Source organism: Sturnira hondurensis, unplaced genomic scaffold (assembly GCF_014824575.4).
Source record: "Sturnira hondurensis isolate 20B ecotype Veracruz unplaced genomic scaffold, ASM1482457v3 Scaffold0004089, whole genome shotgun sequence".
Classification (NCBI taxonomy): domain Eukaryota; kingdom Metazoa; phylum Chordata; class Mammalia; order Chiroptera; family Phyllostomidae; genus Sturnira; species Sturnira hondurensis.
The window spans coordinates 373,087-391,612 of record NW_028076720.1 but is presented as its reverse complement, the minus strand read 5'-3'; the positions used below and the strand labels follow the sequence as shown (position 1 = coordinate 391,612).

General features: G+C 46.1%; 1 protein-coding gene and 1 non-coding gene across 2 annotated transcripts; one reads left to right on the top strand and one right to left on the bottom strand.

Annotated features, from left to right (window-relative positions):
• Positions 1 to 6,453: 6,453 nt before the first annotated feature.
• On the top strand, positions 6,454 to 18,318 carry ELOB (elongin B). The gene is made up of 3 exons (XM_037043443.1): positions 6,454 to 6,624; positions 7,895 to 8,000; positions 18,140 to 18,318. Exons 1-3 carry the CDS (start codon positions 6,469 to 6,471, stop codon positions 18,250 to 18,252), a joined length of 375 nt encoding a protein of 124 aa, XP_036899338.1. The 5' UTR covers positions 6,454 to 6,468; the 3' UTR covers positions 18,253 to 18,318.
• LOC118985129 (small nucleolar RNA SNORA68) lies at positions 9,248 to 9,379 on the bottom strand. The gene has a single exon (XR_005066063.1). It is a non-coding gene; the product is annotated as a small nucleolar RNA SNORA68 (small nucleolar RNA).
• Positions 18,319 to 18,526: the final 208 nt, after the last annotated feature.

The following is an 18,526-nucleotide window of genomic DNA, read 5'->3' as shown; positions in this document are numbered from 1 at the left end:
GGTGTGCCCCTCATTTTCTGGAGGAAGACAGGGAAAGGTGAAGTGTAGAGGGATTCGGCTCCAAGGAGATGGTTCTCCATCTCTAGCTTTGAAGGTGGTGGGGGTGGGAGAGGCTGGGGGTGTCAGCAGCAAGGAGCTGCGAACAACCTCCAGAAGCTGAGGGCAGCCTTGATTGAAAGCCTCTGGGAAAAAGGAAACATCCGCATTATGACTACATGGAACTGAATCCAGGCAACACCTGACCAAGCATGGAGGTGAATTCTACCCCCAGCCTCCAGTGAGAGCCCACCAGGCAAAGTCCTTGATTTTAGCCTGGTCAGACCCTAGGCAGTGAACCCAACTGAGCCCACCCAGACTTCTGGACCACAGAACTGTGATTTAATAAATTTGTGTTGTTTAAAGCTGCTACGTTTGTAGTCATTGGTTACATAACAATAGAAAACTAATCTAAATTTTGCCCCACCACAATGGAGGTACCTGGTCACCACCAGGTTCAGGAGTCTGAGCAACCCGGCATTATACCCTCTGCCCAAAAGGGGCCAGGAACCCCCAAGCAGGCCTGGTTGGAGCTTCTGCTGCCCTTGTTTCTGTCATGACCACATCCACGTGTCCATGCCCTGGGGGAGTCTGAGGCTGGGCCCTGGCCTTGGCCAGAACCTCCAGGCCCAGGCCCCCTGTATCTGGAGACTGGCTTAGACCCTTTTCAGCTCCCTACCCAGCTTCATGTTTCTGGAACCTCCCACCTCCTCTTTTCCAAGAATCGCCCATCTCTGTAGATAGAGCTCAGTTTCTAGAGCTGCAGAAGGAACAAGAAATAACAAAACCTGGAAAACCCCAAACCTAATCTTTGGAGTTGACAGCAGCAGCGGGTAAAGAAGAAATGGGAAGGCTGTCATCAAAGGTGCAGGCTGATGGGCAGGCCAAGCGCAGCTGCTCCCAAGGGGGCCTCGGCCTGTCTCCCTCCTTTCTTTTCTCCTAGAGGAGAACATAGTTGTGACAGGGTACTCAAGAGTTGGGAAATTTTAGTTTAAGGTAAATACTTATAAGCCTAGTAAGTAATGCATATGTTAAAGCTTTTGTCTCAGATCCTACAGATAAGGCCCGTCCTGGCTCCTGGGAGAAACAGCTGACCTCCCAGGGCACTGCTAGAGACCACTGCCTGGGGACAAGTGGAGGCACCCAGGCCATTGTGTTCAGTAGGGAGAGACAGACGACCACCTGCCCCTGGGAACAGCTAACCACCCAGGGTGAGAATACTGCAGTTTTTTAATATATTTTTCCCTGAATTTCAAAACCCCTCACCACACTTTGTTTTCTGTTATAAAAGTGTGGCCTGGAAAGAAAATGTAAGATGGTCTGTTTGGGTGGAAACCTGCTGTCTTCTCAGATCACCGGCCATCTGAATAAAGTGCCCATAAAGATTCAATTGCTGTCTCTGCTTACTGGATTTGGTAGTGACAGGCGGCCTGAACGCCAGTATCTTTTCCAGTCTCAGTTGTAGCAGGTGGTCGCTGCTGGGTTGCTGCAGGCCAGCCCAGGTGGTGTGAGTCTGTGGACTGGGGTATTGGGGAACTCTGAGCTGCTCTTTCCCCCAGATTGAGGGCCATCTCTCTAGGGTAGAGCTTGGCTGATCCTGGTGGGTCACCAGGGACCAGGGTGCCCAGAACAGAGTATGGCTGTGGTGGGCCACCCTGCAAAAGGCTATGGACACATCTTTGGTGGGACCCAGAGGGCCCCTGCTGGATGATGCTAACCATTCTCCCATTTCTCAGGGTGAGACCAGCCAAGAGTTGCCTCCCACCACATTCAGAAGTTAACGAGCCAGGGGCTGGGAGACAGAGTTCCTCAGTCTTGGACCTGCTATATTTGAGTAGTGGGTTCCCATTTAGAGCCCAGTGCTTCTGAAACACAACCTGGGAGGAGGGCAGAAGCTGGGCAGGGAAGGGTCAGTGAATGAGAAGAAATAAGCTACTCCTGGTTAGGCTCTCACCAGACACTGTGCAGAGGACTTAAATGCACCATCTCAATGGGTTTTCAGCTGACGTTCTGTGAGATAGGTCTGTTTTCCCACTTGTCAGATGAGAAAACTGAGTCCCAAAGTTGTGCAGCTGGTAGATGGTTGACTGTGATTTGAACCCAGGTGGTCTGATTCCAGAGGGAGCTGGGAATGGTGGAGGGTAGATTACCCCTCCACATCTGCTGCCCCCACTTTCTCCTACCCCAATAGTGTGGCCTCCCAGCCCCTCTTCTCTTGGCCAATTCCTGGTGTGGCAGCCTCATGGGGTTGGGCGAATCACAGCTCTTCTTAGCATGGCAGACTCACCAGCATGGTACCCTGTACTACAGCATCCTGGCAGCAAGGCCATGGGTGGGGGCTGGGGGAGGGTGGCCTGGCTCTGCATCCTGCCCCTGGCCTCACCATGGCTGCCTAACCTGCCAAGCAACAGGCTGGAGACTGTGCCAATTAAAGTGGCAGGGGTTGTCCTGGGAACTTCCAAGCTCGGGGATGCTGGGCTCCTGTCCTAGGCAGGCATTTCCTAGTTGCCAACCTGCTCCAGTCTGTGGTACTGCAACCAGATGGCCTGGTCTTTCCCAGGGGAAGACTCGATTCTCAGGGGGATGGGGTGGGGATTAAGAGGGCAGCCCACACCCCAGGCTGACTACTGGTAATCATCAGCTAGAGCACCGGCTGGGCCAGCCTATCATGCATGGGTGGTGAGGAGGACCCTCCTATCCCCAAACCCCTGGACGCCATCTTTACCTGCCTCATTCTGGGAGGTCTATTGGATGCCTCTCAGAACCTCCTTGGCCCTCACCATCCACACTTTCTCTTCCTCAGCAGCACAGGATCTGAAGCCTCTTAACCCTCCACACACAAAGATGCTGATATTAAGAAGGAAACTTCCAGGCTGGCCAAGTGTAACAGGGTGCAGCGGGGCAGTGGGAGAGGACACCCAAATAGGGATTTGTAATGGGATCCAGAACTCAGGGTTTCCAGGAAATATTAGAAAAAATATATATAGGATGTCCTCACCCCCACCAGTCTGAACTGGGGGGATGGGACACATGGAGCAGGGCCATTGAGAGCTATTTTGCATAGCAACAACTTTGCAGCTAACCTCTGGCATGGTCATTTAACATATCTATAATCTTTAACTGGTTTCATAGATATGTTAAATAGCTGTGGCCATGTTCTGAGCCAGGGGGATGGAAGTGACTTCCACCCAAGATGAAACTGGGAGGCAGCTCCCCCTGGTTACAGCGCTTGCACTTGCGTGAGAGCTTGGAGATGACTGGCTCCACGCCATGAGGCCACACCTGCCCGGACTTACTGTGGCAGCCAAGTAAAGCTGGACAAATAGGGAATGCTGGCAGGGGTAAGTGATTTTGGGAGGAGTTGGAAATGGGGCTTCAGAGGAAGACTGGCCCAGGGATTTAAACCCAGGTGCAGCACCCATGCCAGGTTGGGACCTTGAGGCTTTGGCATGCTCCCTTTTGCCACTCAGCTTAGGAAGCAGGAGACTTTGCCTGGAAGAAAAAGGGTGAAAGAACTCTTGCTGGTGGGCCATGAGAAGGTGCCACATGGTTTTGGAATAACTGGAGATCATGGCAGCGACCTAGCTGATGGTGCCGGGAATCTGAGCCATGGACCTCTACTTCTTTTCCTGAGATATGGTACCCTGGACTGGGCAGAGGAAGGAGGACTGTGCGCGTTTGTGGGTATTCTAAAGGACTTTAGTGTTTTTAATGAGGGCATTAAGTCATTACTTGAAGTCTATATCTTTTAAATAAATAATTCCTTTCCTTTTCACCAATCTCTTGCATTGAAAGACATCTTTTGCCATGCAGCGGGCAAGGCAAACCAAGTAAGGGGTGGGGGGCGACCCCTGGAGCAAAATGGGGGTCCTCAATAATAGTATATCGTTCACCCTGCCCCCTGGGTCTGCTCTGTAACACAAGGACTCGCCCCACAAGTTATGTGACCACCACCTTCTGACTCAGAGGACAAAGCCCATGCGGAGGTCAGCCTGGAGTGATGTGCTAGCAGGGAGCCACTGCTGCTTTGAGGTGCAGTGAGGGAAGAATCACAGAAGGGACTTCAGAAGTCTCCTGAGGAACCAGGGAGTAAAAGGAAAAAATAACTACAGTTAGTTTAGGAAACATTTATTTAGTGATAACTATTGGGAGAGGCTCTAGACACTTTACAGAAAGTTATATTCCTAGCTTGAAGAGGAAGAAGGTGGGCAGACCTTGATGATTGAGGTTAACTGCCCAAAGCTGCACAGCCAGCACTGGAACAAGGACTTGTATACTCGCTGGTCTGACCTCAGAGCCTTTGTAACGAGCCACCAGCTTGAGGAAGCAGCATCTTCAGATTCTGCCTGCTCTCAAAAATTCTCAAATTGTAGCCCTAAACAACTACAGAGCTGTTTGACATCCAAGGCTTCTCTCTCTGGGTGCTACTGTTAAGGGCAGGAAGAAGACTGGGGAGTGTCCCCCACTGGCCAAGATGGTGGCAGGGGGAGGTTCTTACACTGAGCCTGTGGAAAGCTAGAAAGATGGACAGGACCCAAGCATGCCAAAAGCCGGCAAGATAACTGGATAGGAAAAACAAAACAAAAACCCTCCCCTCCCTATCTGTAAAGACTACCAGCTTGAACAGAAAAGATGGTCTTTGTGATGGGAGTTCACCATTTTCCCAGGTTGTGGGCACCTGAATAAAACCTCTTTCCTTTTGCACCAGCATCTGCCTCATGAGTTTGGCAGCCAAAGCTCCGTTTGTTCCATGTGACACAGCATATATTCTCTGACACACACCCTCAATGGCCCAGGTGAGGACGCCCCTCTCCTGGTAAGTGGTAAAGTGAAGGGAAAGCCTTTATCCCTTGCTCTAGCATAAGTGTAATGGGGTTATAGGGTAATGGGGACTCGACAGAGTTCAATATGCAAAAAAGGCCTAGGCTATCAGTAAGGACGCCCCCACAGAAAGGCATCTAGTCAGAGTAGTAAGTCTATAGGTCCTGCTGGAGTCCAAGTGGATTTATCCAGGGAGGATGGCAGGCGCCCAAGGCACCTGGGTTCAGGGAGTTCCTTTTCCTCCTCCATGGGCAGAACACCAACTTCTGCCATGCCTGCTGCTTCTCCCCTGTTAGTCTAATGGGCCCACTCCCTAACACGATGAGTAGCTACTCCGGGTCCTTACGCCACAAAGCCTCTCTGAACTGGATGAAGCCAACTTATACCTAAGGCTGGGGCAGGGAAATGGGGTCAGTCCTTGCAAATGGTGGCCTGAAGTCCAGGATTTAAAATCTCCTAAAAATGGCCACCAAAGTGCCCTGGAATCATAAGTCGGATCCTTGAGACAGGATAGCAAGAAGCTGGGACTACACATGGGCAAGTGGAATAGGGAAACACACGACAAGCAAAATTCAAGCGAAACAGTTGAGCACATTATCTTCATCTTTCCTAACCAGAAAATACATAACCTCCCTGGCCTTTAAACCACAGGCCTGGAACAGGGCGTGGGAGGAGAGGAATTCTAATGCAGAGAGGTTACACCGGAACAAAGGAGCTAGTTTAGGAAGAAGCTGCCAACTTCCCTTTCAGCTGCCCCTCCCAAGTGAAAGAGCACCAGTGCACTCCCCCTAGGAATTTCCCCCTCCCAAATTTCTACGTTGGTATACATATACATATACATATATACACACACACCAACTTGCTTCAGAAAGCTCAAGGTTGGTGTTGGGGTTCAACCCAGCACCTTCTCAGACTGCTAGCCTCTGATGTTAATAAAAGAAAAATTATAATCCAGTCCTTAGGTCTGCTTTCTGGCTGAGCAATGACAGCACCTGGACCCCCGGAATGGTCTGCCCTCTGACTTTACCCTCAGTAGGGCAGGCCAAGTGTCACTGAGATGTTAATGTCTTGGCTCCAGTGCCCAAGAAGCACATCATTCACTCACTTTCCCTGGATTTGAGAGTACCCTACGCTCCTAGAGCTGGCGCCCCATACCAACAAAGGAAGCCTGGCCTGGGCCCGAGCCTCCCCCTCAATGGACGTCGCCTTTGTCACTTCCAAAATGGCGCCACCTCCTCCTGCGTCCCTCCCGCATCCTCCACGCTCGATCCCAGGTCCGCTCGCACCACCTCACCCGCCCTGCCAACCGGCCCAGGGACCCACCACGCCACGACGCCAAGATGGCGACCAACCCTAAGACAGGAGTGACTAGCTTTCTGATCGCTTAAAATGGCGACTGTGGGGCGGGTCTTCGGGGGTGGGGCCGCGGGCGCGGGGCTCACTGGAGGCCAGCGCGCGCGGGCTGCCGGGAACGGGGCGGAGCGCGGCTGCGCCGGCGCGTCTAGTGGGAGAGGCAGCCGCTGCGATGGTGAGCGGGCTTGGGGGGGAGGGGCGCTGGGCCGGGGGCGGCGGGGGCAGTGGGCCTCGCGGGGGGGCCCGGGCTCCGCGTTCATGCCAGCCCGCTGCCCCCAGGACGTGTTCCTCATGATCCGGCGCCATAAGACTACCATCTTCACGGATGCCAAGGAGTCGAGCACCGTGTTCGAGCTGAAGCGCATCGTCGAGGGCATCCTCAAGCGGCCGCCGGACGAGCAGCGGCTATACAAGGTGCGGCCCCTCCGGTTCCGAGAGGGCGGGGGCCTGGCGAGGGCTGGGGATAAGGATGCGCGCTGCTCGGAACCGCCGCCCCGAGCCTGGCCGTGGGCACACGACAGTCTCATCGTTGATGTAAACAGTAGTGGACGCCGGGGTCCAAACTCCCTGGCGTGGGGCCGTCGTTCGGACTCGGGGAGATGAAGCACCGATATAGCTTGCCACAGGAAAGGTGTCGATTAAGGATGACTTTAAAGTCGCGCGCCAGACCTTGTGCTGAGCGCCGAGGGCCAGCATCGCATCTGATCCGTACCGCGGTCCCACCCGTGACATGCTGGCTCTTGACATCCCTGCTCTGTTATTAAGGAAACTGAGGCCCAGCGAGGTTGCCACTTAACAACCCAACAGATCATTGGCAGAGCCCGGATTTGATACTGAATACCCTTAATCTTCTGCAGGCATGTCAGAATCACACTGCACTTTCCTGGGCCCCCAGACACTCCTTAATACGAAGGAATGAAAGGTCTGGATGAATCATATCCCACCAGTTCCTCACACAACAACTTTTTATTACTCCAACCTGGTGGTGTTCTGAAACACCCCCACTCCTTCTCTCTTACAGCCAACTGTAGTTATTTAGCAAGGATGGCTTGAGGTTTGGGGTTCTTGTGGGGGAGCTTAGTGTGTCTGCCTCTGATTGACAGCATGAGGTCCCTCACCTAAGTGCACTAATCTGATCATGGCTGTAAACTGGGAAAATGGCCTTTTGCTCCAGGCTGAGCCTCGGCTCTCTTGGTCTCTAAAAGCCTTTTCGCCTATGCTGGAGCGTTCACTTATAAGGACCCTTCCTGCCATCTATGACAATTCCGCTTACTGGACTACTTCACTCAGTGAAACTTCCTGGCTGCCCTGAGTTGGGAATTCTAGTAACTCCCATTTTACAGATAAGAAGACTTCACATTAAACAGATAACTTCATCCAAGGTGGCAGAGTTGCTATTCAAACCATGTCAGCCTGTGGACAGATTGAGTCACTGTCTCTTGAAATTAGGTTCACCTAAAGTTTGGGAAAAAACATTCCAGAAACCCTACCTTGGGAGGTTTGGATTTGGAAAGTCTTGAGTGTAGCCTTGGAAACTGCTTGATAAACTTCGGGGTGGGTCGGGACCCTACTTTGGGCAGTCTTCCTACCCCTTTTGATGTCCGCTGTAGTTGCTGACCAGAGAAGTCTGTGGGACTTGACCCTCCTGGGGCCTTTCCTGAGACCCTGTCTGCTCTCTCCTCAGGATGACCAACTTCTGGATGACGGCAAGACACTGGGCGAGTGTGGCTTCACCAGTCAAACAGCTCGGCCACAGGCCCCAGCCACTGTGGGGCTGGCCTTCCGGGCAGGTGAGAGGGACAGCTGGGGAGGGTAGAACAGGGTTGACAGGGAGCCTGCAGTTGTTCTTCTGAGTCTCCAGGATAGTGTTTGCCCAGCCCACAAACATCAGGCGATATCCTGTGACAGTGTGTTTCCCCACCCACAAAAAAGAGAAGCAGACAAGATGCTTATAGAAATTGATGTGTATTTCAAGAAGGATTCAGAGATCCCTATTCGTGATGCCAGCGATGCCAGCTTACGTTTACAGAGGAGTTGTTTTTCCCTTTTTTTATTCCTATCCTCCCCCACTCCCCTCCCACTTTGGCAATCATCAGCTTGTTCCCTGAATCTGTGGTTGTGTTTTGTTTCATTTATTCATTTGTTTTGCTTTTTTCGTTTTCACATATGTGTGAAATTATAAGGTGTTTGTTTTTCTGTCTGACTTACTCATTTAGCACAGTACCCACTGGGTCTATCCATGTTGTCACAAACAGCAAAATTTCATTACTCTCACTGAGTAATATTCCATCATGTATGTATATGCATATATACCACATCTTCTCTATCCATTCATCTATTGATGGATATCTAAGTTGTTTCTATATCTTGGCTATTATTAGTAATGCTGTACTACACTTAAGGAGGCACATATCTCTGCAAATTAGTGTTTCTGTTTTCTTTGGATAAATACCCAAAGTAGAATTGCTGGGTCATATAAGAGCTGTATTTTTAATTTTTTGAGGAGTTTCCATCCAGTTTTCCATAGTAGCTACACTAATTTACAGTCCTACCAACAGTGTATGAGGGGTCCCTTTTCTCCACCTACCAACACTTATTTGATAATTATTGATTATTGATTATAGCCATTCTGGCAGGTGTGAGGTGATATTCTGTTGTAGTTTTAATTTGAATGATTAGTGATGTTGAGGGTCTTTCCATGTGTTTGTTAGCCATTTGTACAAGTTCCTTATATATTTTGGATGTTAACCCCTTGTCAGATATATTACTGGAAACCATCTTTTCTCTTCCAGTAGGAAGAGTCTCTTCTCAACAGTAGGTTGTCTTTTTGTTTTGCTGAACATATCTTTTGCTATGCAAAAACTACTTAGTGTGTGGCATGGTTCTGTTCATTTCTCTTTGTTTCCTTGACCAAGAAGACATATCCAGAAAGATGTTGCTGGCAGCCATTTTAGAGTTTACTGCCTATGTTTTCTTCTAGGAGTTTTATGGTTTTAGGTCTTACATTCAGTCTTTTTTTTTTTTTTTTTTTTACCAGGAGTGTAGAACCTCCCAATTCACTTTGAGGGGCACAGCCTCAGCTCCCAAAAGCAATGAGATCCACTTGCTGTCAACATCTCTATTTAAACCGCTGCTGCAACAAACAGCAGTTTTGGGGTTTAGGTGCTTGCATTTTAGTCTTTAATCAGTCCATTTTGAGCTTATTTTTGTGTATGATTTAAGAAACTGGTCGAATTTCATTTTTTTTGCATGTGTCTGTCCAGTTTTCCCAACACCACTTATTGAAGAGACTGCCTTTATTGAATTGTATATCCTAGCCTCCTTTGTTGTAGGTTAATTGACCATGTAAGAGGATTTATTTCTGGGCTCTCTATTCCATTGATCTATATATTTGTTTTGATTATTGTAACTTTTTAGTATAGTTTGATATCAGGGAGTGTGATACCTCCCACTTTTATCTTCAGATTTCTTCAGCTATTCGGGGTCTTTAGTGGTTCCATATAAATTTGAGAATTAGTTCTAATTATGAGAAGAATGCCATTGGTATTTTAATAGGGATTGAATCAAATCTGTATATTGCTTTAGGTAGTAAGGACTTTATTAAAGTAAATAAAGATTTAGTAAAGATTTTTATTTCTTTTTAGAGAGGGGAAGGGAGGGAGAAAAAGAGGAAGAGAAACATCAGTGTGTGGTTGCCTTCCATGTGCCTCCAACTGGAGACCTGGCCTGCAACCCAGGTATAACCCCCCAGGTATGTGCCCTGATTGGGAATCAAACCAACAATTCTTTGGTTTGCAGGCTGGCACTCAATTCACTGAGCCACACCAGCTTGTGTGGCTGGTAGTAAGGACATTTAATATTTATCCTTCCAACCCATGAGCAAGTTGTATCCTTCCATTTATTTGTATCTTCAGTTTTTTCATTGTCTCAATAGTTTTCACAGGACAGGTCTTCCACATCTTTGGTTAAATTTATTCCAGGTATTTTATGTTTTTGACGTAATCGTAAATGGGATTGTTTTCTTAATTTCTCTAATTGTTTGTTATTGGTATATAGAAATGTTATTTCAGTATATTGATTTTGTGTCCTGTGCAACTTTACTGAATTTGTGCGCACACATGTGTGTGTGTGGGAAGTCTTTAGGGTTTTTTGTATATAGTATTATGTCATCTGCAAATAATGAGAGTTTTACTTTTTCCTTTCTGGTTTTGGTGTGTTTTATTTCTTTTTCTTGCATCATTGCTGTGGCTAGGACTTCTGATACTATGTTGAATATAAGTGGTGATAGTAGACATTCTTGTCTTGTTCCTCGTCTTCTGCTTGTTAACCTAAAAATAAAAAGGGTTTTCAAAGTGAGAGGCAACAAGCATTTATTTGAGGTCAAAAAAAGAACAGCTATTTGGGAAATTCTGATTCATTCAGAAGCCCAGATTGATTAGGAGACAAAGGTAGTGAGTAGTGGGTATTTATGAGACAGGGAGGGGGAACAATTACATCAATAGAAGGGAGGCATTTCTATTGGTGTAAATGATATAGCAGTGTTATTTCTAAACAGTGTTTTTTAAAATTTTAAGTCCAGTAGTTTTCAGTAGTTATAACAACTGCTTTTTTGTTATATTTTGAAACATTCCTTTGGGGCACAATGTTGCTTTGGGCCCAGTCCAAAGGGTATTTTCCCTTAGTGTTCCAGAGATTTGAAGAATAAAACTTACAAGGCAGCTCCTCAGGCATGGCAGCTCTTGCCCCATCTGACAGCACCTCCATTTATTTTAATTTTAATTTCTGACAAGCTTTCACCATTAAATATGATATCTGCGGGTTTGTCATATGTAGCCTTTATTATGTTGAGACACATTCCTTCTGTACTCTGTTGAGAGCTTTTGTCATAAAAGGACTTCAGTTTTTTCATGCTTTTTCTGTATCTATTGTCATGATCGTGTGGTTTTTATTTTTTATTGTGTTAATGTGATGTGTCATGTTGATTGTTTTACAAAAATGGTGAACCGTTTTTGCATCCCTGACATGAATTCTACTTGGTCGTGGTGTATAATCCTTTTAATGCATTGTTGAATGTGGCTTGCTAATATTTTGTTGAGAATTTTTACATCTGTGTTCATCAAGGATATTGCCTGGATTTTTTCGTTTCTTGTTTTTTTTTTTTAACTTTTTTTACGTCTTTGTCTGGTTTGGGTATCAGGGTAATGCTGAATAAGTGTGGAAGCATTCCTCTTCAGTTTTAAAAATATATGTATTTTATTTATTTACTTTTTCAGAGGGGGAGGGAGAGAGAAAGAGGGAAAGAAACATCAATGTGTGGTTGCCTCTTGTGCGCCTCCTACTGGGGACCTGACCTGCAACCCAGGCATGTGCCCTGACTGGGAATCCAACTGTCGACCTTTTGTTTCTCAGGTCAGTGTTTAATCCACTGAGCCACACCAGCCAGGGCCCTCTTCAATTTTTTGAAATGGTAAGGAGGATAGGGTTAATTTGAATGTTTGGTAGAATTTACCTATGAAACTGCCTGGTCCTATTCTTTTTCGGCACCTGTGGAGTAAGATTTGTTTATTTGGGATTTTTCTTTTCTTGAGGTAAGCTTGTATTGCTGTGGACTTCCCTCTTAGAATTGGTTTTGCTGTGTCCCATAAGCTTTGAAAAGTTGTATTTTCATTATCATCTGTTTCAAAATACTATTTGGTTTCTGTTTCTCTCTCTTTTTTTTTAGTGGCATGTTCTTTAGTCTCCATCTTTGTGTTTTTTTCCAGTTTACTTCCTGTAGTTGATTTTTAGTTTCATGCCATTGTGGTCTAAAAGGATGCTTGTTATGATTGCAGTTTTCTTGAATTTATTGAGGCTTGTTTTGTGGCATAGTGTATCCTGGAGACTGTCCATGTGCACGTAGGGAAAAAATGTATATTCTGCAGTTTTTGGATGAAATGCTCTAATAATGTCTGTTAATTTAATCTGACATATAAATCCATTATTTTTTTACTAGTTTTCTGTCTAGATGATCTGTCCATACAAGTGCAGTATTAAAATCCCCTATTATTGTACATATATCAGCCTTTATATCCATTATTAATCCTTTATATATTTAGGTGCTATTATTATGTTGGGTGCATAGATATTTATGATTGTTATATCTTATTGGGATTGACCCCTTTGTAATTGTGTAATGTTCTTCCTTGCCTTTTTTGCATTTTTTGTTTTAGTCTGTTTTGTCTGAAATTAGTATTGCTACTTCAGCTTTCTTTTTATTTCCATTTGCATGGGATATCTTTTTTTGCCCCTTTGCTTTCAGTCTGTATGTGTCTTTTTTAAAAAAATTATTTATTTATTTTTTAGAGAGATAGAGGAAGGGACGAAGAAAGGAAGAGAAACATCAATGTGTGGTTGCCTCTCCCGTGGTCCCCACTGGGGGACTTGGCCTGCAACCCAGGCATGTGCCCTGACTGGGAATCAAACCGGCAACCCTTTGGTTTGCAGCCTGCGCTCAGTCCACTGAGCTACACCAGCCAGGGCTATGTGTTTTGATTTGAAATGAATTTCTTGTAAGCAGCATATGGTTGGGTTATTTTATTTTTTAAATCCATTTAACCACCCTATGTCTTTTTATTGGAGCATTTAATCCATTTCCATTTACAGTAATTATTGATAAGTATGTACTTAGTTCCATTTTGTTTATTGTCTATCTGTTCATTGTGTTTATAGTTCTCTGTTCCTTCTCTGGATCTCTTTCCTTGTGGTTTGCTGGCATCCCTATGATTCAGATGTTGGCACTTTTAGAGATGTCTCAGAGTCGTCTTATTCTCTCCTCATGTTTTTTAATTCTTCTTTCTTCATTCTGTACTGTTTGACTATTTATTTCTTCCTATGTTCCAAATCCTTGATCTCCAGGTTTTTTCCCTTCACTGTTGGTTCTCTGTGAATTTTTCTTGATTTCACTTAGTGTAGCCTTCATTTTTTCCCTTATGCATTCACTGTACTCAGTGAGTTCTCTGAGCATCTTTATCACTAGTATTTCAAACTCTACGTATGATAGGTAGCTATCTTCATTTCACGTAGTTTTTTTTCTGGAGTTTTGATCTGTTCTTTCATTTGGGCCATATTTCTTTACCTCCTCAATTCAGCAGCCTCCCTGTGTTTGTTTCTGTGTATTAGGCAGAGCTGCTTTGACTCCCGGTCTTGGCGCACCTGGGTGGAGCCTTAGGTATTGGCCAGGATGAGGCAACCCACTTCACTGCTTTGTGGAGCCATATGTAGGGCAGGGGTCAGAGAGGGAACAATGCTGCTTGCTTGAGGCTTGCGTTTCCAGTGGCTTCACCCACTTCCTGTGTGCAACTGGCACCCCTCTAGCTGTTGCCCTAGTGGTGGTTCCCAAAGTAGGTGGGTTTGCATACGTTCTAGGACCGTGGAGGCCCTTTAAATGGACTCTTCTAAGAGACCAGCAGTTTATTCTGCTGCCCCAACCCCCACTGGTTTTTACAGCTAGAAGTTTATGAAGCTTTATTCCTGGTGCTGGAAGCCTGGGCTTCTTGGTCTGGCCTAGGGCTAGGAGCACTCACTCCCCAGGTGTCGTCCCCCCCCCCCCCCAGTCTTTATCTGCCACAGGTGAACGTGGGACCACACATTGCACGGGCTGCTGCCGCCGCTGCCGCCTGGCCACCTTCATGCTGTGTCCTCTCCAGACTGGCCTCCTGGCTTTGCCCCTCCTACCCGTCTGGATGAATATTTCTTCTTAAATCCTTAGTTGTTGGACCTCTGTGCAGTTTGATTTTTCTGACAGTTCTGGTTGTTTTTTTGTTGTGAAGTTAGTTGTGATCCTTCACAACCAACGGGTGTGGGAGGAGCTGAAGTGTGTGTATTCATGCTTCCATCTTAGCCAGAAGTCAGTTTGCTGGTTTTGTTTGGGTTCCTTTCTCTTTTTTGTAGGTCTTTGGTTGCCCTGAGGCCTATGTATATCATTCTATATGATGTATAGCAGTCTATTTTAAGCTGATAGGTGTTTAAGTTGGAATATATTTAATTAGAACTATATTTTTACTCCTCCCTCTACACTTTGTTATTGATATGTTTTAGATTTTGTGTTATATATCCTCTAACTGCTTGTAGTATTGTAGTTTGAGCTGAGTTTGAGACTTTTTTCTTTTAATTTTCGTAATAGGTTTTTACATGTCTGATTTACTGTATTAAATATTTAGCTTTACCTATAAGATTTTTCCTCATATTTTCTTATTTATGGTTATGTACTTTTCTGCTTCAAGAGACCTTTTAATATTTACTATAAAAGTGGTTTAGTAATGATGAACTCCTTTAGTTTTTTTCTTCTTTGGTAAACTCTTGATCTCTCCCTCAACCTTGCTGGGTAAATTACTCCTGGTTGCAGTTGCCTTTCTTTTAGTGCTTTAAAAATGGTCTACCACTTCCTTCTAGCCTGTAAAGTTGCTGCTGAGAAAGGTGATAGTGTTAAGTGGTGTCCTTTGTAATTCATTGTTTTCCTTCTGCTTCCTTCAAGATTCTCTTTAACTTTTGCTATTTTAATTCCTATATGTTTTGATTTAGGTCTCTTTGGGATCATTTTGTTTGAAAATCTCTGTGCTTCTTGGATGCCTATTTTCCCAGGTTAGGAAAGTTTTCAGCCATTATTTAAGTTTCTGTTCCTCTCTCTTCTCCATCTGGGATGCCTGTAATTTGAATGTTTGAGTGCTTGATGTTATTTCATATGTTCTTTAAACTATCCTCATTTTTTAAATTCTTTTTTTGCTTTTGCTTTTCTGATTGGTTGATTTCCACTAGTCTGTCTTGCAGGTGGCTCATCCATTCTTTGTGTTAACTAATCTCTTCATTTCTTCTACTGTACTTTTCATTTCAGTTATTGTATTTTAAAGGTGTGCTTGATTCTTTATTATACTTTCATTTAGTTGAAGTTCTAAGGTTGGAGAGCATCCTTATGACTATTTGAATTCTTTATCAGGCAAATTACTTGTCTCTGCTTCTTCAGTTATTTTTCTGTTGGTTTTACATGTTTGGTCATGTAAGATATATTTTCTTTTCATTTTGTTTGACTTTGTTGATTTATATGAATTAAACAAAATAGCTATCTCCCCCAGACTTGAAAAGGTAGCCAGCCTGAGGTAGAAGCGGCCTATGTAGGCTGTGTGTGCTGGTTGGTTTTAGCAGGCTGGTAGGCGGTGTCTGGGGTTACTGGCCCACTGAGCTCGAGTGGTTCCAGGTAGGGTTGGGCAGCCAGGTGCATGTAGTAATGCTTTTTGATCTACGTGCTCCCTTTGTTCAGGGCTGAAATGGGCTCAGGCGATGTGTCTGGGAACACACTTAGGGATCTTGCTGATAGGCAAAGCACCTGGATGGAGTCCATGAGCACCCTATGAAGGAGGAGGAGGACATAAACAACTTTTGGGAAACAACTGCAGTGTCTCCACAGGGAGGCCTTATGTTTGTGGCGATGTCCCATTGTTTCTAGCTTGTTTCCTCTGTGGGGAGGCAAAAGTCTGTGAAATGTAGCCAAGAACACCTAGTGGTTATCTTGCAGGTAGGCCAAAGCACTCGGATAGAGCTCCCCACCCTATTAAATGTAAGGTAATGTAAAAAATGACACTCACTGGCTCCTTGGCCAGACAGTTCCTGCAGCTCCTAGAGGGCTCTGTGGCTTCCCAGCCTTCTCTATTCTCGTTTGTTGTTCAGAAACTCTTCATTCAGCCCTCAGTTGTCTTGCTGGAGTAATTGCTGTCTATATACTTGTATACTTGAGTTTGCTAATGGTGGGGGTAAGTTTAGCATCCTCCTGTGCCACCACAATCTTAGACCTTACTGAGAACTTACTGAGTACCTGGCCCTGTGCTCTGTATTTTACTTTCTTTGTACTACCTCATCCTCTTGATAGCCCTGGGAGGTAAGCATTGCCATCCATATTTTGGAGACGTGGACAGATTTGCCAGCAGTCGTGTTGAGAGCTATGGTTCAGATGCAGGTGCCAGGACCTTACCTGAGCTAGACACCATGTCAGGCACACTCTCAGCAGTGCATCAATTCCTCAGCCTCTCAGTGCAGGCCAGACTTGTGCATGTCTTAAGGATGAGTAAACTGTATGTGGGGAGTTCAGATCACTTGCTAGGACTGCCAGATCCAGGCCCTCCCTGCCTCAAAACCTGTACTCAGGTGAACCCACATGTGAACCCTGTTCAAAGTTTAGAAACCTGAGGATTGGGGTTGCTTCCCTCCAGTGTACCTGTGCCCCACAAAAAATAGTGGGGAGAGATTTAAATTTTTTTTGTCCTAGGAAACTTGAAATGGGTCACAGAGCCTTTTCATAGTTGTGGAGCCAGGGGCTGTGTGGATGGCTGGGTAATTTTGATTAAGTTACAATAAATTGTTTTTCTGCCTTTCTGTTAAGAAAACCAAGGGCTGAGAAAGGGAGCCTACAGCCTTAGCCACACTTCAGTTTCATAAGGATAACTGCTAGATTTCAGCAGTGTCCTCAAGGAGCTTCTTAACATCCCCCACCAGCCCCTACCCCCAAGCCTGAAATTCTCTTTTTTGTCAAGGGGTGTGCTACTGGGACCAGCCTCACAGTGAGGCAGCTTGAATCCTCATGTATCAGGCACCGGCCTTCAAGTGCTCGGTAAACAGAAATCTTGAATGCCTTTATATGGGTTCCTGCTGACCCTTGCAGTGATGCCAGCAGTTGCAGTGATGCCAGCAGGTGTGGAGCTCGTGCAAACTTTGTTCAGATCAGATTTTGTACAGGGCTGCCCTTCAGAGGTGAGAGCTAAAAGCTCATTGTCCGTTCTGCTCCTGAGCCAGGCAAAAAGGCACCTTATAGGCTTGCTCAGCTCTTGGAAGATGTTGGTAGATCCTTTCTCACAGATAGATGGTAGGGGCCTACCCTATGGACTGTGGACTGCCTGCTCTTTATGAATGTTTCCTTGCACAGCTTGCAGGACAATACACTGGTGTGTCTTCTCACCCCAAAACTGTCTTCAGTTAGAGAGACAGTGTCCAATTCAAGTGTTAAATGGCACCATCAGATTTTATTTACAAAGAATGGGAAAGGTTGCTGAAGACAAGAATTATCACTGTGGATTTGTGGTTTTGGTCATGTCATAACTTCAGCACTGTTAAGATTGAGGGCTGGATAAATTTGTGTGTGGCTGTCTTGTGCATTACAGGATGCTTAGCAGCATCTCTGAACACTATCAGAAATGACTATACCCACCGGATGCTATTTGCAGACCTACCCACCCCCAAATTATGACAACCCACACTGTCAATAGACATTATCAAATTGGGGTGGGGGGCATTAGTGGAGTGAGAACCCTGAGCCAGGTAGAGGGAACAGTCTTCTTGGTGGGAAGAAAGTGCAGGAGAAAAATGAAAGGGGGTTCATTTGCTCTGCTCTGAGGTGACAGTAGGAACAAGACAGGAAGGCCTTCCTGGAGCCACTGTTAAGTGGGGGGAAAGCCCTGTTCAAAAGAAAACAGCCATTTCAGCTAGTTAAGTGCTCCCTAGGCACTGGCCATGGGGCTGCAGTGGTTGGTTATGTGGGATGGCTGGGGGAGGGTTCTGAGATGTTTGAGTTGAACCCTGAATGTCAAAGTGCAAAGGCCCCGAGTTAGAAAGCTTGATATGGGACCTTGAAGAGCACAGTCAAGTGATGGGAGAGACATGATGGCAAGGATCTGGTATTTTATTCAGAGTATTTTATTCAGAGTATTTTAAAAGCTATTTGAAGGCCAGGCTCAGGGAGGGGAGCAGGGTCATGTTGGCCCTATATAGAGAGGTGAGACATTCCAACAGGGCCACTAAATCCAGTTGGATGTAGGGAAGTCAGGGTTGTAGAGGAAACACATTTTATGAGGTTGGGTGTTCGCTTAGAGGTGACTGACCCCTCCAGCTCCTCCATTTTCCTCTCTAGATGATGCATTTGAGGCCCTGCGCATCGAGCCTTTCTCCAGCCCCCCAGAGCTGCCTGATGTGATGAAGCCACAGGACTCAGGAAGCAGTGCCAATGAACAAGCTGTGCAGTGAAGAGAGCCCAGCCCCAACCCCCCACTGCCCCATATCCCCCAATAAAAGATTTGGGTGTCTGCCTGATTGTGGCCTCTTTCTATGACTCCAGGCATCATCCCCACCAGGATGGGATTCCCTTCCTGCAAAGCTCCTTCTCAGGTTCTCCTTGCTTGCCAGCTTGGTCTGCTGCACCAAAAGCTCTCTGGGCCCAGCAACTCACCCCTAGCCCAGCCTGCCCTCAAAAGGCCACAGGGAGAAAACTGGGAGGAACCCAGAGCCCCAGACGAGTCTT